General features: G+C 32.5%; 1 protein-coding gene across 3 annotated transcripts; it reads left to right on the top strand.

Annotated features, from left to right (window-relative positions):
• The first annotated feature begins 103 nt into the window (after nucleotides 1-103).
• On the top strand, nucleotides 104-24,388 carry Gapvd1 (GTPase activating protein and VPS9 domains 1). 3 transcript variants are annotated; one of them, XM_085193036.1, is made up of 32 exons: nucleotides 104-701; nucleotides 1,290-1,513; nucleotides 4,707-4,874; nucleotides 5,524-5,736; nucleotides 6,162-6,345; nucleotides 6,606-6,791; nucleotides 7,081-7,187; nucleotides 7,545-7,676; nucleotides 7,932-8,122; nucleotides 8,629-8,746; nucleotides 9,074-9,215; nucleotides 9,545-9,651; nucleotides 9,868-9,976; nucleotides 10,411-10,531; nucleotides 10,907-11,010; nucleotides 11,608-11,721; nucleotides 12,040-12,107; nucleotides 12,495-12,618; nucleotides 13,072-13,163; nucleotides 13,498-13,650; nucleotides 14,140-14,583; nucleotides 14,779-14,912; nucleotides 15,002-15,167; nucleotides 15,468-15,579; nucleotides 15,807-16,036; nucleotides 16,394-16,533; nucleotides 16,762-16,851; nucleotides 17,247-17,361; nucleotides 17,805-17,958; nucleotides 18,344-18,457; nucleotides 18,534-18,701; nucleotides 20,117-24,388. In XM_085193036.1, the coding sequence occupies exons 1-31, from the start codon at nucleotides 408-410 to the stop codon at nucleotides 18,684-18,686; spliced, it is 4,803 nt and encodes a 1,600-aa protein (XP_085049162.1). In that variant the 5' UTR covers nucleotides 104-407; the 3' UTR covers nucleotides 18,687-18,701; nucleotides 20,117-24,388. The 3 variants fall into 3 exon arrangements, with proteins under 3 accessions (XP_085049162.1, XP_085049164.1, XP_085049163.1); XM_085193038.1 differs by having other exon boundaries at nucleotides 14,779-14,909; XM_085193037.1 differs by having other exon boundaries at nucleotides 12,498-12,618.
• The last annotated feature ends 31 nt before the right edge of the window (nucleotides 24,389-24,419 follow it).

Below are 24,419 nucleotides of genomic sequence, written 5' to 3' on the forward strand. Positions count from 1 at the left end.
ATTTATTTATAGGTATACCAGCTTAAAATAAGACAATAATATCCATAAAAAAAACTTTAAAAAATATTTTTACTCTGTATTTTGACATTTTACAATTGTTCATATTTATGAACGAAAATACCTTTCATTCAACTTAATTCTTAATTCATTTCTCGTTTTGCGTTTTGCTAAATATTCAATTTTGTGTAAATCTGCCTTCAGTGCTTCAGAGGAAATCGTGTGGCATTTAAATACTGATAAAAATATTACTACTACTGTGCATGTGTGCGATCTAAATAGTATCAAAAATGTCTATTCCATTTGTAAGCAATTAAGTTCTGATAATATATATGTCCGGTATTGGAATAAGATAATAATTTTCGTGTTGAAAAAATGTTTAATTTATAAGTGTTTCGAACAATTTCAAAATGATGCAGCCAACATCAGAAGGCTGTATGAATATCGCAGAATTGGCACACCAACTTAGAAGGGAAAAGATTTTCATTAATTCTGAAAGGCAGCTGTTGCAAAATCTAAACGAAGAAGTTGAGAAGACAGTATTAGAGTTACTTCAGACTGCTTGGATATGTTCTCAGCAGCGACAGAATCTAAGAAATTTAATTACATCAAGATGTGAAGCAGAATCTGTTGCAGCTTGCCAGCGAGCAAGCTTATTAGAAGGAACTACTTTTATAGATGCACATAAAGTTTTTAAATATAAGGTATTTAGATAGTATTTTAAATACTTATTATTCACACATTTAATTACTAATCATAATTTATTACCTTATGATATATGAATTAATATATATAATTATTTGACATATCTAAATAATTTAAAGTAAAATATGCTGTACAAAATAAATGTACATATTAGTTATATACATTTTCTACTAAATTAATAATCTGAGTTATTAACAAAAATACCCAGTTTTTCAATATTTATGAAAACTATTATATTAATATACATCTTACTATATTTTGACTTAAACATCCACCCACTTTTTAAACAGTTTTATATGACTTTGTTTCAATTATCCACTTAGCTTAAATTTTATTTTCACAACTTCTGACATCAGCAAATCTGATTGTTATGGGCCCAATTCTTCCTGGAATAAATAGTCAATTAGTCATATATTTAAATAATTTTTATTTTCTCAACACAGTGGAAGGAAGTGCCTTTCTATGTGTTCCTTTAACTTATCCTGTTATGGAGCAAAACCATAAATCTGAAGATTGATATAATTCATATTATTTTTCCAACTGTTATTTTAATTTATTTGCTTTAATAGTGAAATTTTATTCACTAGGAAGTGCAAGCATTAGGTGAGCTTCTAGGATGGCTCCGAGACACTCCTCACCTTATGGCATTGGCCCTTATGCTTGGGGAGGACCACATGCCTCCAAGCTTACCATCATCTATAATATCTGGACTATATGGGAGTTGCCGTTCGACATCAGATAGAACCAGATTGTTGGCAGTTATTAGAACATTGATCAAATATCAAATGTCAGCTTCTAGTGATCCTAGAAAGTAAGTATTTATGACAGGCTTTATAATTATATCTTTTCTTTGATAATTTTAATAGATTCCATTTTTATTGGGTAGAATGAGAATAAATAAGTTTAGCCACTCAATTTTTTTTATATTTAATTTTTATATTTAAAAAAATAAATTTTATATTTAATAAATCTATCTCCAGGAGATGAAAAAAATTATCCCCAAATTTTATTAAGTCAGACTTGGACATGGGATATTTTAAAAAAATACAATTACTATACAAATACAATTAAACAAATTTTAATAAAAATTTTATACTTATTAATATTAATAAAATTAGAAATGGAATTTAATATAATTTATTACATTCGCATGAATACATAAAAAATATTATTATACATCTTGCAATGGACTCAATGTTACATTAATACTATACATATGTTATTAGCAATTATATAATAAAACAAAGCTAAACCTGCAATAAACATTTTACAGAGAACATAACTTTTATGTTAAAACAGTATTAATATAGCTTTATTTACTCGTATCTTTTATTTAATGGCTTCACTCTGGATGGTTGCCAAAATGCAATCTTTTGCCTGCTTGCAATTGAATTGTCAACTTGACCTTTTTCTGCCTGTTTTATATGTATGTGAGAAGTACTTAAATTTACACAGATTATTTAAATCTAGTTTTTTTTAATAAGTACAAAAAAAATGGCCAATAGAAACGTAATGTTACGATAGTATGATGAATAGCGGAACTCAACAGCTTATTGAAATGAAAATTGTTTATTCCTCTGAGTGGAAATCAAACTAATATCCGTCGTGCTTGCAGTCAGACATTGTCCGACTGCTCTACGATGACATCAAGATATAGAAAAGATAGAGGCATCCTGTATTTTTATCATTTCCTTTTACGTACAGTACGGTCGACGAGTCATGGGGTCCTGAAGTTACGTTTTCTACACTTGCATTGTTCACTCAGGAAGAAAATAATCAAAAGCAAAAAAAACCACCATGTTATTTATGTATGTGTCATATGTTTATGTATATCCAATCCAGGTGGCATTTCGAAATACGCCCCTTTTTTAACGCCATTGTATGCAAAGTTATACTAGTACCGTCTTTTAAAAAACCAGTTATCTTGAAAATAATTGCTAAAGAAGTGTATTTTTGTAGTTCCGTGTTACTCTCACGCAGATTTTTATGTATATTATGTTCTGTTAAGTATGTACATATATATATACAGTGTTAATCAACATTGTATATATTATGAATTATTATATTATACATGTTTATACTAAACAGACAAATGCTACCAATTTAATATAATATCCCCTCGAATAATATTAGTACCCAGACTCACGTTCATCATGCAATGATGCATTCATCTTTATCGTGTCATTATCGTGTTAGTTCAGTCGTGGCGCAGTGGCACAGGTGTTTGACTGTAAACGCGAAAGGTTGTAGGTTCGATTCCATCACGCAATGCCTCCAGAATTCGGCGGGAAATGGGGAACGAAATGTCTTAACGTTAAATTTACAGGTTCCCACTGCTTTATCCTGCTTTGTGCGGGATACAGTGTGACGCTTGGATTTGGGTGTAAGTGAAGAACTTAAGAAGCGTAAATTAAAACTTTTTTTTAGTATTTAAGATTATAACGATACATTGTAAATATAATACACATACAAAGTGCGATATTAACTCACTATTTTGAATGTAGTATATGCACAAATATAAAGATCATGAGTGATGTTTTCGTAAAAACATATCGAGCTATTGAAAATATTAATATTTATAAAAAAATGATTCTTAAATCTTATAAATCAAGGTAGTAATTCATTTACTTTTAACTCTAAAGAAGTCAAGGACATGCTTTAATAAAAACTTAATGATCTTTAAGAAGATTAACGGTTTACGTCAGATCTTTTAAGATTTATGAACAGGTGGAATTCCTTATGCGCCATAATATGATGTAATTTGTTATGGTTATACTATTATGCGCCTTGTAAAAAGATACACTTGTGTTATTTCATTTTATTTTACACTAACGACCCGCTCGCGGCTTCGCCCGTTTAAACTACATAGTTATTAATATTCTAATCTGTATTACTTCCGTTTTCTAATAATAAATTGTATGCCCATACTGAAAAGTGAAGTTTCAGCCAATCAATAAAATTTTAATTTCTAGCAAATTTGTCGAACAAAATCAGCATTTGATCAGCATGAAAAGTCAGCGGAAACGTTATTGATAGGTATAGGATTATATGACACTTTTTAACCGACTCCTGTAAGAATAGGAGGTTATCAATTCGACTGCATTCCCATTTTAATCTGGTCCATTTCTGACAATGGTATCCATGAGAAAATCAAATAAGTCTTAATATGGACGAATAACTCAATATCACGCAAACCGATTTCGATCTTTTTTTTAATTAAATGTATTTAAAGGAATAGGAACTGCAAGAATAGTTTGGTGAAGGCTTGGTTAGGCTTTGATTATGGATTATGGGTTCCGGTTGAACATTTCCTTTCCCCAATTTGCGCCGAATGCCTGCAACATTGCGTGTTGCGATGCGAAATTTAACACCACGCTTTGCCTCGATTCGTCAAATAAATGAATTATAGAGCAAAGGTAAGAAACGGAAGTAGTAATTCGGGTATTTTAAAAGAAAATTTATATCACCTTCCCGTATATCACAGAGCTTATAAAAGTAAATGATTTCCACATTTATTTATATACAAACATTAAATGATTTATAAATCGAAAGCTATTACTTTCTCCCCGAGAGTAAATTATGATCACATGTTGGCATTAATAATATTATTTCATAGTCGTTTTTTGTTATACCTTGATGAACGTACACGATGTATGTTTACATTTAAATTATAGTTAAGACACGTTCGATTTGATAACATATCTTGCAAAATAATTAAGAGAAATAAGAATTATAGAATAATTATAAAACGCTGATATACTTGTTTATTAGAAGATACTTAATATGAAAAAAAAACAGTATTATTATAGACTTAATATAGAGCATTGCATTCTACACCCTGACACCTGAGCAATGAAAAATGAAAATATAATAAATATTTCTTCTGCTCGATGGGAATGCAACTAACAACTTGTCGTGCTTACAGTCACACGCTTGTGCCACTGCGCCACGACTGGCCTTAACATTTTTATATTAAGTATAACTTTCGCTTTTATCTTCCATAGACTTCTCCGCACCAGCAAATGCGCCTTATCGTCTCTATATACAGTATTTCGAGACGGCCACTCTCCCGCCCGCCAGTTTCTTGTAGCTGCCCTACAAGCACCCGTCATGGCGGTACTGAACGAAGATGAATTCTTTCTGGATATAGATCCCGATAAAGCCATGGAGAGGTAAATTTTCATGTTACTTTTTATTAAGGGACTGCACCGTCCTTTTTTCCTAGTTGTTAACACCCTTTCAGAGGTTGTGGATTTGATTTCTATGCGCACCGATGTACCACTCACAGGAAGAAGTGGTACCGCACTCTAAGAATCGAAAAGTCTTTACTAAAAAAGATGTGAGAATGCTGTCGACAAATTATATTTTTCCTATAAAGTGTAATTGAGCTTGGAATATAATATTTTAATTTGATACTAATGATAATTTTTAATAGAAATTTTAAATTTGGTAACTTTCTTTCTAGGATATGGTAACAATATAACATTTACTTTAATTAACCATTAATTTCTTGGTATCTACACGTAATTGAAAACTTTCGTTTGTTAAAGTGTATAATAAGTTTTTTGGCTTCCTTTCACCCCTTCACTGGAAATTAGAAGCACATTTTGTAATTCCTTACATGGTTATTTAATACACGGTTATTTAAAACGTATCAAATAGCAATTTACATTTTTAGCTTGCGTTTGCTATAAATAAATCTATATTTTATGTATTTTTTTTAAGTGGACAACAAACCTACAACCATCGCATTTAATTAGTTATTTCTCGACTGCGTTTTACATAATTATCGTAATATTTTTAATTTTCGTTTCGTTTCAGATTTTCATCAACAGATCGTCTCAAGAAGTTCGGTCAAGTAAACAGTACAGAATACAATACAAAAGTGGCAAGATACCGCAAATGGACGGTGCAGTCCCTGTACAACTTAACCAGCAAATTCATATACTCCCTCAAGGAGCACTGGCCTAACTTCCCAGCTATTATAGCATGGATTGTACAGCAGATTGTGCATCTGTTGAAACAACATTCCAGGTATTATGTTTTTTTTTCCTTATCTTTTTGGGAAATGATTATTTGGCGAAAGGAAACACTTAATAATTTCTTGATAGTTTTATCTTAATATAATTTTTAAATAATTTAACTATAACACATTTTAATGTACGTTTTCTACCTGTCTAGAAAACTGTGTTCTGCTCAAACCTTAATTATAACCTAAAACCGAAAAAAGCAATTGCTAGTTATGAAAAAAGCTACCTACTAGTTAAAGTTACACGATTCTCTACTTTCTATTTATTTGGGGTAATTGCATCATGACTTTTATATATGTGTTAAAACTGCACCATAACAAAAATATAATCGTAAAGGAGAAATATTTTAATTTCTTCGTTTTGGTCTAGATTCCCAAGTTCCCTTTGCCTACCCTACCATGTGCGTAATATTTAATAATTTCTCCACAGAATAACAGACCGAGAGCTCCACATGATATGCACAGAGCTAGTTCTAAACAACTTCATATGTCCCGCCATAGTGAACCCCGAAGCGCACGGCATCTTGGAAGTGCCCGTGTCTTACATAGCCCGTTTTAATCTTATACAAGTGGCGCAGATTATACAGATGCTGTGTCTGGCTAGATATCAAGAGGTAGGATTGATATTTGATGTTAATTTTATCTGTGTTTAACGTTATAGTATGTAAATAGAATCACGTAATACAATTTAATCATTGATTATTATTATTATGTTTTTATTTTCATTGACATTTTTATTTAGATTTATTTAAAGATGATATTGGTACATATACAATTGGAAAAAATATTAAGATAACAAAATTTGAAATTACAAAACAATCTACTTCCATTAGCCATCTTCTAATATGATGACAACCACCATTCCATTCCTCAGGTGGATCCGAAGCTCCGCGACCTGTACACCCGCTTCGACCGCGCGTCGGTGTGGTCGCTAGTGGAGGGCGTGGCGGGCGACGCCAGCGGCCCGCCCCCCGCGCCTCCCGCTGACGCGTCTCTTCGCACTGACGCGCCGCCCGCCTCCACTGTCGCGCTGTTTACTGCGGGCGATGCTCATTTATTTGTGAGTTGGGTTGACAGATATTGTTATTAGTGTCAGTTCGTATTGTCCGTAATCTACTGCGGACCAGGAGATTGGATGTTGAACTATCGAATTCAAAGTTAGTTACTATGGAAGAGTTGTCCGGGTTGGTCTTCTTCCTGAGGAAATTTTGTAGTCTTTTTTCACTGCGAACGATCCATTTTTTTTGTGAATAGAGATTAGATATCTCTCTATTCACAAAAGAAAATATAAGCTGAAAAAATTATTATAACAATTATGGTATATTATATATTTGTTGCATATTTTTCAGATTACATTCCTAAAAAGAATCTCATCGAAACTAAACAATAACACTCAAAATGGCAGCGAGGAAAATGGCAACAGTTCTGGTCAAAATTCAGATGAGTCTACTTTTACGTGAGTGAAAATAGTACAAAAACTGACTATATATTATAATTAATTTTAAAAATATAGTCTTAATCTTTTTTATTTTACAGAGTATTATATTAAAAAAAACTTAATAGTTACTTAATTAAGAAATATATATACCTTAAATCCTAGATTAAATTACAACTTGGTATATTTATATTTTTTTATACATACAAAATTTATGTATTTCGTAAGTAACTTGTGATTCTATGAGTAATTTGTACTATTTCCTAGTAATCTATGACAATTATTCTTTTCATAAAGAAAATAAATTATTGTACCTAAATAATAACGCGTGACACTCCAATGCGCAAAATAAATAGAGATATAAAAAATACGTTTTAGTGAATCAAGTGGACCAATAGACAGCGAGGGGGGCAGCACGCGGCTAGCGGCGTTGGTCGCCACCGGCGAGCCCAACTACCGCGCACGGTTACACGACTTGTTGAGGAAAATGCCGGATTTTACTAATGTTAGGTTAGAAATTAGAATTAGTATTATTTGTTAATATGTATTTGATTTTCTTTTTAAATATTTTAGGTATATGAAAGTTGCGAACTGGAACCAAAGTAAATTATTTTTATACTCCAACTTTCGACAGCCAACATAATGTAGGGTTATCAATAATAAAAAAAAAACTTTAAAAATATTACCATTTTAACTACATAGAGCTATTGGCTTAAAAAAAATAATCTTACATATATATATATAACAATGTAAATAATTTTTTAGGTCATCAACCGCCGATTCAAAAGACACACTGTCAGAAAATGGCCACTTGAAAAGGAGTATTCTGAGTAAAGTGGCCAAACCTCGCCTCCCACGAGCAACTACTTCCGACGATCGATTGTCTGACAAGGACAGGGAAGAACCGGAAGTGTTAGTTATTAAGTTGTATAACGTGGATGAACAGGATTATGTTGGTAAGAATTTATAAGATTATGTTTTTTTTTCTTATTTTTTTAGACGTGCCCTTTACACAAATTGTAAATTTGGTTTTAAACAAAGAGATAGATAATATGATTTTTTAGCTGTATCCTCCATCATATATAAAGGTAGGCAGAGGAAACCTGGGAGAATAGTCTTAAAACACTCGATTCCCAAAAAGACACTTCCGTTGCTCACATTTCGCTGAATTCTCAAGGCATCAACACGTCTTTCCTTGTGAATAGTGGCGGAAATATTTCATTCTCCCGAGTGGGAATCGAACTCACAATTGTCGCGTTAACAGTCGCACGGTTGTTCCTTGCGCCACTACAGCCTCCATAAAAATATGTTAACATGTAGCAAATATACAATCTTTAATTATTTTGTCATTATCTTTAGTGAAAATGTAATGGATGTTATTTGAAGTTATAATCATTTACTTAACAAATAAATTAGTGATATTCTTCATAATATCTATAGTAATTTTGTTTTAACATTCCAGGCTTAGTACCAGAAACAAAAGTTCTAGAAAGTTATTACGGCGGTGTAGAAGGAGAGTCTGAGGAAGGGGGTGCTTTAGCGCCGCCTGGTGCCGCACCTCCCGTACAAAAACGGACTAGGTATATGGTTAAAAAATATTTTATACTTACTATTTTATTATTTAATTCAATTTAATAGAATAAGAAGCTGTAAACTAAACTTTATTGCAAGCTTCTTGTTACAGAATCCTTATTATATTCAATTTAAAGAAACACTTGTAATACTTTCCTATTTTTAATTCCCACAAATAGTTTTCAAGTTGAATTTTCAAAAATCTCCCTTTAGTACAATGATTTTTGGATGTATAATATCAATTAACTTTTTAGAGATATTGTTAAATAAACGACTTATTTTACTTAGACAAATATAATATTCTTTATAACTAATTTAATATTTTCACCCACAAGATTTTCCGTATCCCACGATGAAGTATCACTGGGTAATACCTCAGACAACCTGGAAGCTGTTTCGGAGGCCGCGTCAAACCACAGTGTAACGTCTAGCTTGGAACTGGAAACAGAAGATCAGAATGATAATCTATCAGATATGGTAATCTATTATAGATTTTGCTTCACACATAGCAGGGTTGGCAGATGAAATCAAGGAACCTAGTGCTAAGACACTACGTTCTCCCTTATAACATTTCCGTTCTCCACTTTCCGACTGTTTCTCGAGGTGTTGCGTGTTGAGTGGCGGAACTGAACTCTGTGGCTTGCATCGTTACCGGACAGAAGAAATGAAAATATAGAATATATCATTCACCCGAGTGGGCATCGAACCCTCACATACATTTTTACAAGCACAGTATTGCTTGTGGCTTAGTTGTAAATTTTTAAATATATATATTTTTAATACTTCAATTTTTATTATTTCACCAGGTATCAGCAAATGTCAGTGGTCGCGGAAGTCCCAATATATCTGGACGGGAAACGCCCTCGTCGCAAGTAACAGATGGTGATGCAGCGGGTGATGTCCCGCCGAGGCGGTACATAAATTTATTCATTACATATTACATAATTACAATTTATAACATATTTAGACTAAGATAATATTCATATTATAAATATTTATCTGAATTGAAGCCATTGCAATTACATAAATTACATCGCGTCTTAGTATTACTACAAAGGCATCAATTATATATTTAAAATTGACCAAAGCATTTTTTTAAACTATATAAACATGGTACTTTTTTTATTAGTATCCAACAAAACACTCCAGTGAGCCAAGCGTCGAGTGCGGCACAAGCAAAACTGCTGAAACAAACTCGAAACGATATTGAAGACAAATTTTGTAAATTTGAAATCAAGGTAACATTTATTTTGAATGAATTATTTTGAAAAATTATTTTTAAAATGATAAGGCCTGATGGAGAGAAATTCTGGTCTTTTACTTGGCTCTAAGTAGGGCTTCTATATAGACCTAAAAATACATCAATTGACAATTTAATGATAATAATATTGAACTTGACTAGTTGTGGCGCAGGGGCACAAGCTAGTGATTGTAAACGTGACAGGTTGTGAGTTCGATTCCCAGTTTCTTGATTTCCAGAATTTGGGGAACCCGAAAAACGGGGAACGGAAGTGTCTTTTGTATGAGTATGGGTATGGAGTTTCTTAACACCAGGTACCTGGGTTCTCTCTGCCTACCGTCTTAAGTGCGGGATATTGTGTAGCAAAAAAAAACCAACTGAGTTTATAAAGGATTACTACGTCTTATACATTAAATATTATTTGTTTTATAGAAACTTCTAGAAGGCGATGAAACAGTAAGCATAATGTCAGACACGTGGAGCACAGATGTCTTAGCTTCTGATTCGGAGACCATCGGCGATTCCTGCGATCACACGCAAGTTGCCGCACAAGGTGATTGATGTTATATTAAATGGGTACACGGAGTATCGGAAAGTTAATATAGTAGTCTATTTTTTTATGCTGCGTGTATATTTATTTATTTTATTATTTACATTAATTCGACTCGAGAAAATGGAGAATTTATAACTTGCTTTTTTTTTATATCTAAATGAGATTTTTTTTAAAGAAAATTCAATGTATGATTTTTTTTACGAAAATACAATAATTCATAACCATTGTAAAATGAAATTTATTTACATCTCTTTTGCGCCGCCACTTTTTAACGGTAGGTATGCATAATAGTACTATTTTTGAAATATTAGTTTAATACAAAAATATGAATAAAGAATACTGATGTTTAAAATGTTGTATTTATTATACAAACAGGTTCAAATGCAAACCACGTGATAGCACCAGACGCGTCCGAGACGGCTAGCGAGTCCGCCTGGAGCATGGACGTGCTCGCTTCGGATAGCGATCGGAACACTGAGGTTGGTTTTGTTAATTTTTATTTTTTAATTGATAATTTAAGTAGAAGGAGTTTATTATATAATAGGGTAAGTAAAAAAAATATATAAGTGCCAGTTGGACCCGCCTGTCGAGGTTTCCGTTCCAATTTCAGAATTATAACTAAACGGGAAGTATAACTTATAAAAATTGACAAACTTAAATTTGCGGGTATATGCATGATTTTTTTCTATGAAATACCTATAATTTTCACCTTTCGCATTTTTTCTCTTATCTGTGCTATAAGACGTTGCTTCTCACCAAATTTCTAAATTCACGGGAAGTAAAGAGTTCACAAGAAGGACCCTGTAGGTTTGGATTCCCTTGCGAGTTTGGAAAAGTTGTATCTTTTGATTGCGTTGGCTTAAGAGTTTGATTTTTCCACAGCACAAGGGACAGTAGATCTGAGTATTTAATATAAATTTCAGCACGGTACCACCACTCGTTCTTGAAAAACTTGTCTTGACAGTCGGACGGATGGACAAAAATTGATCATATAAGGGTTCCGTTCCTTTCAAGATACGGAATCGTAAAAATACAAAGTATGTTGATTATATAATAAAAAAACATGTACCCTCCAGGTGGACACAGACGACTGTGTGTCGGTGGCCGCGCGCTCGGACACGTCGTGGCCGCGGCGCGCCTCTCACAACGAGCCTGCTCTCGCTCTACCTTTAATGCCGCATACTTTGTCTGTAAGTGATTGTATTAGATTTCATTTTAGATTAAATATTTATATGTTATAAATTTGATTTTTTTGGTTTAATACGGGGTTTAGGTTGGATTTTAGGTAGTAATTATGTATGTTAGTAAAGAGTGTGTAATTTTGGATAAACTTGTTATGTAAAAATGTGTTTTTTTACTATTTTCTTTTCAATATAACTTACACGTAGTTTCAAATATATGTTTATTTTAGTATAATTGTGTATAAAAAATGAAATTGTAAATAAAAGTATCTTAATATTAGTAATTATTATTTTAATTATATTGAATAATGTTAACTTTCGTTTTAGAATGGAAACGCAAAGAGACCTGATATGGGCAGCCCACGGCACACAGCACGGTCTAACCTTCCCAGTAGGTAAGAATTAATCAAGTTAACCTTAAATACAATTTATGGCATAAATTGCAAAAATATGACATATTTTCCATTGTGGCGCAGAGGCATAACGTTTCACTAGGTGGTTTTTTTATTTGATTCTTACAAGAATATAATAATCTAAATAATAATCAATACGGTGTAGAGTTCCTCCTCTGAAATTTGGGCGGTATGGGAAAAATCTTCACACTAGACTCCTTTGGCGGAAAGTGAGGAACGGAGTATCTTGACACTAGATTCTCTGTAACTAACCTGCTGTGTGTGGGATATAGCATGAAGCTGACTAGGTTCCCTGCGTGAAGCCAAGAAAATCGTCGAGGAAAAGATAAAATTGTTTAATGTTTTTATTGCGATTATTCTTTAATTTAGAAGCAGTGGCTATCTAAGTGCGACGGCAGCGTTGTGCCGCGGCGGCGAACTGGACTTGCCGGCGCACAGTGCGCACGCCTATGCTATAGAAAATAGAAAAAGTATACTTGTTAACGGATATCCGGTTAGTTTTACTATTATTGTTAGTAATGTTATGCTGTGGTTATAGGTTCAATATCGACCCGGGAAGCGATCAATGACCATGTTACGCCTAATTTTTATATTTTCGTGTTTTGACAGTACAAAACATGGAGTTATTTGTCGTAACATTTCACATTTGGTTGTGTTTGCGAGACGAGATATTTTTAAAAATATTTTTTATAGTATTTTATATTTGAAAAATCTTGCTGTGACATATTAAATAACCTTTTCTGACCTAACACGATGGCTCAATTATTAAATGAAGAATAATAGAAAACCAAAATCACATTCAAAAAGTATATTTTAAATTAAAATTAGCTCTTTATGTCCATTTTGCTATATTTGGATATGAAATATTACAAAATATTAATATCAAAATATAGAACCTCCTCCAATTTTGAAAATCGATTAAAAATATAATGCGTTTGTTCCATAGGTAATGACATGTTACGCGTCAGCTCCGGAAAGTCCCGCTGTAGCGGCTGCGACACTAAACAATGATGTCTTTGATTATGCTCCGCCTAATAGGTATGGTTTTATAAATAATATTACTTGTATATTATGTCAAGAGGCCAACGTGGCGCAATGGGTTAGCGTCTGACTGTAAATGCGATGATTGTGGGTTTGTGTTATCAAATATAATTATCTTAGAACTTCCTTAAAATAGATGGAATTATATATACAGTATTAAAAATAAAACCCTGCCTGCTCCTTGCCTGAGCCCAAACCTTGGGAAAAGCTGGAATTAATGCAAAGAAGAAAACAATATTGAAAATACACAAAATTTTAATACTATGTTAATTTTTTTTGTATGAATAACACTTATAATATTAAAATGTAAAATAAATTGCTTTTCCCATAGTACAAGTGCATCAGAGTCCACAGTGGAGGGCGCGGCGGGGGGCGATGTGGGGGGCTCCGACGCCACCAGCCAGTGGGTGGACGACAGCTTCCCCACTAAATACCACATGCCCTCCTCGTCAAAGAGCTACGATGATAATGATTTGATGGACAGGTAGGGGTTATTATTTGTATCTTTGGAATCAAAGTGATTAAAGTAAATTGGCAATTTGTGGTCAACAGCAATAGAATGTTGATTTGACCCACAATTTTAGGTAAAATATAAAATTTATTAAAAAGTACCCTCAGTTTTGAGTTTAGAATTATTTTGGATAGGAGAGATAAGTGGTGTTTTTTAATAACTTATTTATTGAGGCAGAATAGCATAGTCTAAGTTATCAAGTGAAGCCGTTGGCTTAATGTTTAGGTAAAAAAGATAAATTAATTTCTTTATTAGTATTACTTAGTAACATTCACTTATTTGCAATTTCAATTATTCCGCAATGCTTCCAAATTTGACAGAAAGTGAGGAACGGAGTGTCTTAACACTAGGTTCTCTCTGCCTACGCTGCTGTGTGCGGGAAACAGCGCTGGAGCTGTTTTATTTATTAATTTTATTTTAATTAATTTTGTTTATTCAATTATTTACTGTTATTTGATTTAGATCACTAAACTCCAGCGAAAGTTCATTCAACGCGCTATCAGTGTCTCAATACGACAGACGATTCGATTCTGGAATCGATACAGAGAGAGCGGAGACCGAGCCGAGATCCGCGATATCCGATTTAATGACTCGAATGAGTTCCGCAACAATATCTACATCGAATCTCGTCAACATAACGTCTCGATTAGTCAAAAACGAAATTCGAACGAGTATAGTTAATATAAGTTCGTCGAGAATCGAGAAAAAACGTGAAGCGAGTAATATATCGCTTAGTACATTGTCAGTGAATAGTGTTGAGACATCAGTATCGGATAAGAGCTCGAGTCAAGATGTCAATTCAGAGAATGTGACGGAGAGGAGAGTGAGCCCTCCGCCCGTGAAGCCTTCGACTGGAGCTATCCCGAAAAGTATCAGTTTTGATTCTACAGCGGAGAAATCTCAAAGGTTGGTAAAAATTGCCTCGCCTTGGCGATAAAACAAATCAATATTGTTATCAATTATTACATTACATATGTACATTTTTGTTTACATTTATTTTTTTATTCATTTTTGTTTGCTTTATTTTTGAAACTTAACTTTATTTTTGAACTATAAACTATGTCTGTTATTTAATTTAATGTTTTTTTTTCTTTTTAATAGGCGACGCATAGTCGGTGAAGATGGTTTAGTAGGAAACTTGGATGAATTAAAAAATAATGTAAAACGTTCCGGCGGCAACTTATTGCATAAGATCAAGATGTTTCGTCACAAGGGACGCTCTCATCATCACGGTGGTAATACCTTCTTCTATTATAATTACTTCGAGGGTAATGTATAAAATTATTGATTATGTTGTAAAAATACAATAACAACATAATTTCAGACATAAAAGTATCAGAAGAAGAAGTCGTCGCCGAAGAAATGAGTCGTGACCTACGAGAGGGGGAAAGTTCAGAGGAAATACTAGCTAAATACAGGCGGGCCGCGGAATGTAACCCACGACGACCGTCGCGATCCAACGAGCTGCCTGATGTTAATGAATTGGATAGGTGAGTGTACATCGAAATGAGATACGACAACTAGATCCAATTAAGTACAAGGAATAGGATACACTTCCAGTCAGTGAAACATTCATAATTATTAACAAATATTATAAGATTTCATATTTATGTTGGGAAAATTGGACATATTACAGGGTTACTGATGGTAAAGTTTTAGGATTTGTGTTTTGATTGTTTTATGTGTAGAATTGTAGATACTTCCTTAATTTTCATAGTCATAACATTTTGATTTATTATAACATATTTATATAAATATATATATGAATTTATAGATTATTTTATTTCTAGATCTGAAGGAATTGTGGATTTGAATAATCCTGAGGTGTTTAATAATATGAAACGACGTCTTCGTGTTGTACTCTCCAGTACCGACATTTCTTGTATCGAATATGTACCTAATGTAAGTTGTAAATTAATTTATTTAGTTAGATTGAAAATTGGAATTTATTTATTGATTATATTAAACAAGTTATGTTTCTTCTCTGTCTATATTAATCTAGTAGATGGACAAAATACAAATATTTCTTAAGCAGTAAGTCATTGTTATTATATCTTGTAAAAGCGAGCTACTGAAACTTATCGATTTTCACTTGTAAATGGCGTATAATCGATTTATAATATCAACAGCGTTGCACAAGCACATTATTAACGGAATACGTCAAAGCGGGCAGTACGGCGGAGGCGGCGGCCGCGGCGCGCGCCCTTGCGGTAGGGATGGGAGCAAGCGGGGCCGGAAGTGCACGCGCGGCTCGCCTTGCCGCAGCGTTAAGGGCAGATTTAGCCGCGCGACGTCCCTATGCAGCATACTTGGCGTCGTGTAGGGCTGCGCTTGCGCACGCGTTGCATGATTTGCAGGCGTATGTATTTATTTATTCTTATTGCTATTTTAAGTTTAGGTTAATAATATTGATCAAATCTAAAGAGTTTTTATTTTATGGTATTCACTATCTATTCAGATACAATTTTTAAAATATTTTTGACATGCTTAGTTTAACCGTAAACGTGGCAGTTGTAAGTTTCATTCTAACTTTAATGAATACACTATTTTTATTTCACATTTTCAAAAAATAAAGCGTGACGTTAAGTACTGCCACTCAATATGCGGTGTCTCGGTACATGGGCAACAAAAAATAAATAAACTATGGTTTATTATCCCTTATGATATAGATTCCAAATGCTGTTTAATAGATATTAATAAGATACTTCTTTTTCAGTCAGATCAAACTAGTGCGTTGGGAGACGGAAGGGTGTACGCGCGCGGCGGGTGCGGCGCGCACCCTGGAGCAGCTGGAGCGCGGGCCCGCGCTTCGCCGCCTCGCTGCCGCGCAAGCGCACCCACACTCGCTGCACGACGGTGAGCTCACACACTAGTACAAGCGAGGCCAGTCGTGACGCAGGGGCAAAAGCGTGCGACTGTAAACGCAACAGGTTGTGGGTTCGATTCCCAATCGAGAAATTAAATATTTAATCATTTCATTTTCTCGCTTTGGTAACGAGAATTTACAATTGACACGCAATGTAGGATCAGAATTCGAATTTTGATACAGTTTCAGTTATATGTAAGTATTTTTTGTTTAATCAGGTGGCGAGCTAATAGACGAAAGAGCATCCAGACTGACGGCCAGCATTAAAGCTATTACAGCTGAAGTTAAAGCGGACCCCTCCTGGGAAGGTAAATTCGTTTTATAAATATAATTATAAAAACGGTTATTTTATAATTTTAAACCTACTCTTCTTAATCTAAGGACTTTATTTTATAGTGAATAAAAATTTTACGCGAATTTTAATATTTATGTGTTACTTTGCTCTTAATTGCTATTAACTTTTCTCGTTAATTATCATCGCACCATGCTTATTAAATAAATGAAATTTTTATGTTTGAATAAATGTTTAATGTCTATGTTCAACTTTTTACTATGTTTTAAAATAGCAATAATAATTCATTCCCCGAAATGGTAATCGAACCCTTAACCGTCTCGTTTAAACAGCGAATAGCTAAGAGAAAATATTTTTATAAAAAAATTATAATATTAATATATTATTTACATTTATAAAATTCCTTACCAGGTGCGTCCGCCACGTTGCTCGAAAGTGCAGAACTAACGGTGGAGCGTGCGGTTTTCGCGCGTTTATATCTGCACGTGCTGTTCCCCAATGGCGACGGCGATATAGCAAGAGACCAGTTAGTTTTTTATATTATTATTTTTTTGATAGCTGCATATTGTAACCGGCGCAACATAATAGGTTATGCAGACCTGACCTGGGAACCTAGTGTTAAAGCTAACCATTGAATTGAATATCTATCATAAATTGAATTCTCTAGGCATTGCGTGTTTCAGTATAGCATTTTAGAGGTGTTTGAATGTTTTCAAGATAAGAATTACTCTGGACTATGTTCTTATAGCTCTACGTAATACCGATCGATTTTTTTTTCTTATATTAGATACACTCTAATAGTAATTATAGAGTTATTAATAATTAGTAGTTATTAATAATAAGTAGTTATTAATAATTCAACAATTTCAATTTGAAATATATTCTGTTTTCTTTGTATATCAAATTGTAATGTATAAAAAAATTGTTATAGTCTTAAGCTAAACACAGTCATGCATTCATCTATAACAGAGTACTAAGTGAGCACATGCGGCGTTTAACCGCGTGCGGCGGTGCAACAGCGTCCCGGGTCGGTCTAGCGCCGCGCCACGCTTGGGCCGCGCCCTTCCCCCACGCACAGCTGCGGTTACGGTACTTGCCGGTGTTCCGTACCCCAAGGGATAAGGTTGGTCAATGTTATTTTATTTATAGAGATATTGTTATTTTTTCTACTTACTTTCAAGTATTATTTATTGGGTAGTTAACAAATTCCTCCCCAAATAGCTCATTTTCTGTAATAGAATTTTATAAAAAATTGTCATGATATTGGCCGCCCCCCTTGGCTCCACTATTTCAAGCCAAAACTAATAAACCAAGATTGTTATATATTATTTTGTTTTCATATTTTAAAAATATTATAAACCTAATTAAACTATTTTAATTAACACTGTAAAAAGTTAAGCTCTTAAATATAAAACATTGACACTACACGATTTTAAATGTACCATACCTATATAGTTTAGTGTATGAGTTCGTGTAATAATATACTTATATACTTGTGTTTTGTATAGGTGGCGTGCGTTTTACGCTGCGTACGGTCGCTAGTGGCGACACTGGCACTGACCGACGGATCACCGCCCGCCGCTGACGACATCACGCCAGCCCTCGTACTCGTCATTATTAGGGTATGTACCTAATTAAAATAAAAATTTAAATTAACTTCGATTTAACCAAAACTAATCGTAATTTACCACTTCCCAGGTGAACCCCCCCTCCCTGCTCTCAACCCTGGACCTGGTGAACGCCCTCGGTGGCACATCACTAGCAGGCGAGGCCCTGTACTGGTGGACGCACTTTTGCGCGGCCGTGGCCTTCATCAAGACCATGGACTACCCCACCAGTACCGACTCCTAGCGACAGAGAGCGCTGGTTTGTGTACAATTTTTTTTATCTTCTAATATGTAAATTGGAATCGTAATATTATTTACTTTTTTATTTTTCATTAATTTATTCAGAAAAAAATATATTCTGATTAAGAGTATGTAAATTCGTTTTAAGAAGTAAAAACCTCTTTTACCATACATTATCAAGACCATGGACTATACTCCTAGCGAGAGTAGGCGCCGGTTTGTGTATTTGCTTGTACGAGTTTTATTCGAATGTATGTTGGATGTTTAAAGCTTTTTTTATATGTCAATTGGAAATGTTATAAAATTATTTTCTCTTTTTTTCCATAAAATTATTTTTTTTTTGTTTTTATTTTCATTTATATACATTTATATATATACAAACAAAATAAATTTATATTCTCATTAAATATTTAAATTTCTTTACGAAATAACACCACTCTAAACATACATTAGCATCACGCATCATCCGCGTTTAGGACTAAAGAACGTAATATCTAAGGCAGTTAAACATAGTTTACTGCCTTAGATATTACGTTCATTCGTAAGGCAGTTAACTAAACATAGCTAAACGTTAGGAAATTACTACTTGTGATTATATATTAAAATATCATTTAAGAAAATATTAATTTTTGAGTTAATAAGATGAAGTAGTGTTTGATGTATGTATCTACGCAATGTCTATATTAGTGGTAAAAGTAAACAACGACACCGTCGCTACAAATCACGCAGTTAGTTAAACATCTGTCCAAATTTCACGTTTCTATCATTAGCGGTTACGGCTGTGCGTGCGTCTTAGGGGTTGTCCATTAATCACGTGACCTTTTTTTAGCATTTTTTAACCCCCCCTCCCCCATTGGTGATACGTAGTGAGGTTTAAGACCACCACCCCTCCCCCTTCTCAACATCACGTGTATTGTTAGTACCTACAACGAATCTTAAAATTTTCTGAATATTATCTTAATTTAAATACAGGTATAAACTATAATCTTATTTTATTCTGAAATTAAGGACCATAATAAAAATGTCTACACCAGTTTGCAAGTTTTTTTTTATTGCCATAACAATAATAATAAACGAAGAGTTTAATCATAGGAAAAACATGTATTGTACTAGTACATAAATATATTTAATGTATATTGTCCTCGGACCACGGATTAGCAACACATTCTTCAACACTAACAACTGGATAAGCATCTTGCAGGTCAGTTGTTGGCACTGTGCTTAATATTTGTTTAAAAATCGCGCGTTAGACGAAAAAATAAATACACGAGATATCTTACTACACAACCCCCCCCCCCCCCCCTGTGTTATTTTCGTGATTTTTATCAAACCCCTCCCCCCCCTTTCAAGCCTCACGTGATTAATGGACAACCCCTTACCTCAGTCACTGAGAACATGTCCTTTTATATATATAGATTATAATGTATTTTTCAGAGATCAGCGCGAAACATAGAAATGAGATTGTATCTGCGTCGCGACCTCGCTCGTCGACGCCGGAACACGCTGTAAAATATTATTTAAGTATATAAATAGAAAAAAAAAATGTATTTCTACACTATGCTTCAGTATTAGTAGTTCAGTTAACTGAAATTATGTTTTACGAAATGCTAAATAAATATTTAATGGTGGAAAGTTTATAAAAATTGTATATTTAAAAGAAATTATTTGATTTATATTATTTTGTTATTTCTAAAAAAATAAAAAATATATACTTTTTTTACTGTATAATAAATATCAGTATAATTTATGTAATTAATATCAGTACGTGTTTCTTAAATGTATTTTTCCTTTATATTTTTTTATAATTTCATTTAATATCAAAACTTACTTGAAATTTTCATAGATGAAACTAACTAACTAACTAACTGAACTAACTGAACGGGCAGTATATTAATATTTAATACTCTATGTATCTCTTCTTCTATTTAAAATATTAATTATCTATATATTACTCTATTAAAAATAAATAACACTATTAAAAAAACATTAAATTTAGTGGCCGCTTACATCGATCGTAAACATAAACATAATACTTAACACATATAAATAATTATAATAACTTATTATAAAATAATTAACAATTAGATCGTAAGTGTGTATTTAAGTTATATTTGAAATAATACTTAGATTTTTATATATATATAGATCTTCAATCTTTTTTTATTTTTCTCCATCCTTTCTGTGAATAAAAAAAAACCAAAATGCTAGCTAAACCAGATTGCCCCGACACCAGAGCGAAGAAATGGAAATATAAACGTAAACATATATTTCATTTCCTCGAGTGAGAATCGAACTCACAACCGTCGCGTTACACCCTTGTGCCGATACGCCATGACAGCCTCTTGTCAATTAAATGTATACAAAACGGTAACTGCAAAAAAAGACTATAGTATTATTTACTAAAATGGGAACCAACTAAAGAATATTTCTCACATCAATACAAATAAAATTTAAAAATATAAATGAGAATATCTCGGCATCTTTTTTATGTAGCTATGCATTGAAGTTACTGCCCCAAAATGACATTCCTTTTTAATATTCCGCACAAATAAAACAAGTTTATTTGTTTTTATTACATTTTTACAAGCTTTATATACATTATGGGTCTTGTTATATTCAAAAATAAAATATGTTTTGTTTTTTTTTTCAAAAGAGAAATATTATTTTGGTTATATATTTCATACTTGTTCTTTCTTCTTTTTTTAATTTCTATTCTTTTTTTAATCTGTTATCACCATATTGGCGTTAATATTTTCTGGTTTATAATACTTTGGATCTTTTATTTGATATTCTCACTTTTTAAATAATTAATGTTTAATACTGCGATTAATATGGAAATATAAAAAGCACAAAAAATAGATTTAAAAAATTAGCACTTAAGTTGATTAATTTATTGTCTTTGCGTCTTAATCGGTAATTGTATATTAGAATAGTTATTTGTATTTTATGCGAGCTTATTTTGAATAAATTGTAGACTCGAGTCCATCTCGTTAAATCATTTGAGAAGTAAATATAAGCTTGTATTATAGATGTTACAGTGCATACAGTACGATTGACAAGTCGTGGCCGTCCTGAAGTCAGACGCAGGTAGTTACGTAATTTTTTTTTATGATTTTTCTTTTTCCTTCTTGAGTGAACAATGGCCAAAGGTTCAAAGTCTAATTTCAAAGCGGCCACAACTTGTCGACTTTACTATACTCTGAACCTCTTCAAACTAGTTTAGACAGTGTTATTTTTGCTATAAGAACACTTGCACATATATTTTTTATAAGTGTCAAATGATGTTTGATTTAGAGTTCGCACTGTAACGATATGGTAAAAAAAATGTATAGTCCGTAGAAGCTTTAGCAAGTGTAGACTTTCTTTAAGGTAAAATGCAAAAAACTGTTTTGTTTAAAAGTAGAATATGTATAATTAAAACTGTCGTAGCTCTATTAGTATAAAAATTAAGCTATTAAATATAATTTATGTATGAATTGAATTAATCTAAGTTTTATTACGGATTAGTAGGTATTGAATGATATCATTTAATAAATAATTAAGACAGTCACTGATTTTATGAAACTGACACAATTTGGTGAATAATTAGTAATTTAATTATCTTTTTTTTACTTTTACGCTCTTGTTCATGTAAAAGAATGTGCTGCATCTTAATTTTGTGATATAACTGTACTCAACCTGCCTATTATTTTGTGTACACATGGTTTCTCAAATAATTTAGGCATCAAACTAAATTGAATATTTAATTGTTCAAATGTAAATATGCATAGAAAAAACAGGACTATGGACTCTTAATTGCTGCTACTTTACACGTGATTCTTTATAATGTTCTCTAAATTAAGATTTTAACCAACATATTCTTAACGATTTTTTTCGTACTCACTAAGACACTTCCGTTGCCCACTTTCCACAAAGTTTTTCGAAGTATTGCGTGTTGAGTGGCGGAAGTTAACGCGGCGCTTGGCCTAACTATTGTTTTAACAACAAGCTTACACTATTCTATTTTGTCATATAAAAATATTTATCTGAGGTTGAGTGCTAGTAGTCTACTATAAGCAAATCATGAAAGTAAACTGTTTTGTCTTATTAATAAGGCCTTTTACACTGTCTGTGATTCTGTGTGGCTATCAAATATTTGAGGGTTTGTATTTTTGGATATGTCTTGTGAATATTTTGGTGGTAAATAATTGTATCTATTTTTGAATTTTTTTCTTTTTTGGACATTGTTCTTTGTAAATGTATATAAGTTCAGATCTTTATACAAAGTCATATTTAAGCATGGGAGGACAAATTTTGTTATTTTTTTGAGACAGGATAAGCAGAAAAAAAATTAAAATAAAAAGGCTCATTTCACGCTTAACTTTTCTTTCTGTATATAAAGATATGTGATTGATTGAAAAAAAAAAAGATTCATATCTTCCATCATCATGATATGGTATTTGACGTTTCAACGTATTATGCTTATTCCTAAATCGGGATTTTCCACACATATATGAGGTTCTTAAAAATAGTTTGCAAAGTAGATTTCTGTAGACAAATGGTTTGCCCTTTTTGTAGAATATTTAAATGTACATTCGTAAAATTATGTAACGTTAAGGCAGCAAGTTGAAGTTCGAGAGACTAATTTTCACCATTATAGCATGATTTTTTGTCTTGTTTTTAAAACAACGGGTGGACGATTTAAAGTTGTATCAAAATACCTATAAATATTACTATGTTAATACATGTTCAATTGTTCGCCCATATTTTATGCAATATATAGAATTCATTAATTATCACATTAAATCTAAAAAGGAATAACCACGTTAGAAGTTATACTTATTTGGCGTAACAAGATAAAATCTTAAAAATATTACCCTTCGCGTTATCCTGTTTTTAGAGAAAGCGACACTAATAATAGAAAAAAGGTATATTTTAATACATTGAAAGTTTTAATATAAAGCATTATATACTCGTCTACTATGTCGTTTGTAGCTAATTTTATGGTGTTGTGGGTTTTTCGTGGCGGTGTGCGCGCGCAACTTTAAAATTCTCTCATTTTTCCTATTATATAACTACAAAAAATATTAAATTTTGAATATGCATTTAATTTCCTAGAATAAATAAAAACACAGATATATAACACTAATCAAAGTAATGGGTAAAAAAATATTTGGGTATCTCATTTCACATTTTTTTCTCATTTGGGCACACAAGGAGGATGGACGATAATAAAACATTAATAAGTTCTTCAAACAGGCAAGAAACATTTTATTTATTAATCTTACATTAGGTAAGATAACGTATAAATGAATAACTTTATTATGTAAGCGAATTTAAGTGTATCATAATGTATGTCAAGTTTAGATTTTTACTAATTATAACCGTCTTTTTTAAAGGATAACATTTGGGTTGACATTGTACTAAGATAATAAATTAAAATTCATTATATAAATTTAGAAAATCTAGTAGGAGGTCCATTATGGCCGTGTTTAAAAAAAAGATTATAGTAAGGTTTATTATCGAAAATGTATTGTGATACTCTTTTCTCTACTCGTAACGGTTCTCTACTCGTCCGTTAAATATAAAGCTAACCTTTCGAATACTAATGTTGCCTAGACGTTTAATTAGACTGCAAACATGTATAGTTCACATATTTTTAATAGCGGTTAATATTATTGTAATCAGAGCAATGGAATATATTTAGCAATAAATATAAATTGAAAATTTGTTGTTTTACTTTTTTCCTTATTAATAA

The sequence above is a fragment of the Heliconius melpomene genome, chromosome 11, assembly GCF_056956725.1.
Source record: "Heliconius melpomene rosina isolate 202511_hmr_F chromosome 11, ASM5695672v1, whole genome shotgun sequence".
NCBI classification, from domain to species: Eukaryota; Metazoa; Arthropoda; class Insecta; order Lepidoptera; family Nymphalidae; genus Heliconius; species Heliconius melpomene.

What these genes read in the sequence shown, in the direction of transcription:
- Gapvd1 (XM_085193036.1), top strand. Translation starts at nt 408, where the DNA reads ATGATGCAGCCAACATCAGAAGGCTGTATGAATATCGCAGAATTGGCA. An exon ending in GTCTGGCTAGATATCAAGAG is followed by an intron (nt 6,346 to 6,605) that starts GTAGGATTGATA and finishes TCCATTCCTCAG; the next exon opens with GTGGATCCGAAGCTCCGCGA. An exon ending in TCAGATGAGTCTACTTTTAC is followed by an intron (nt 7,188 to 7,544) that starts GTGAGTGAAAAT and finishes AATACGTTTTAG; the next exon opens with TGAATCAAGTGGACCAATAG.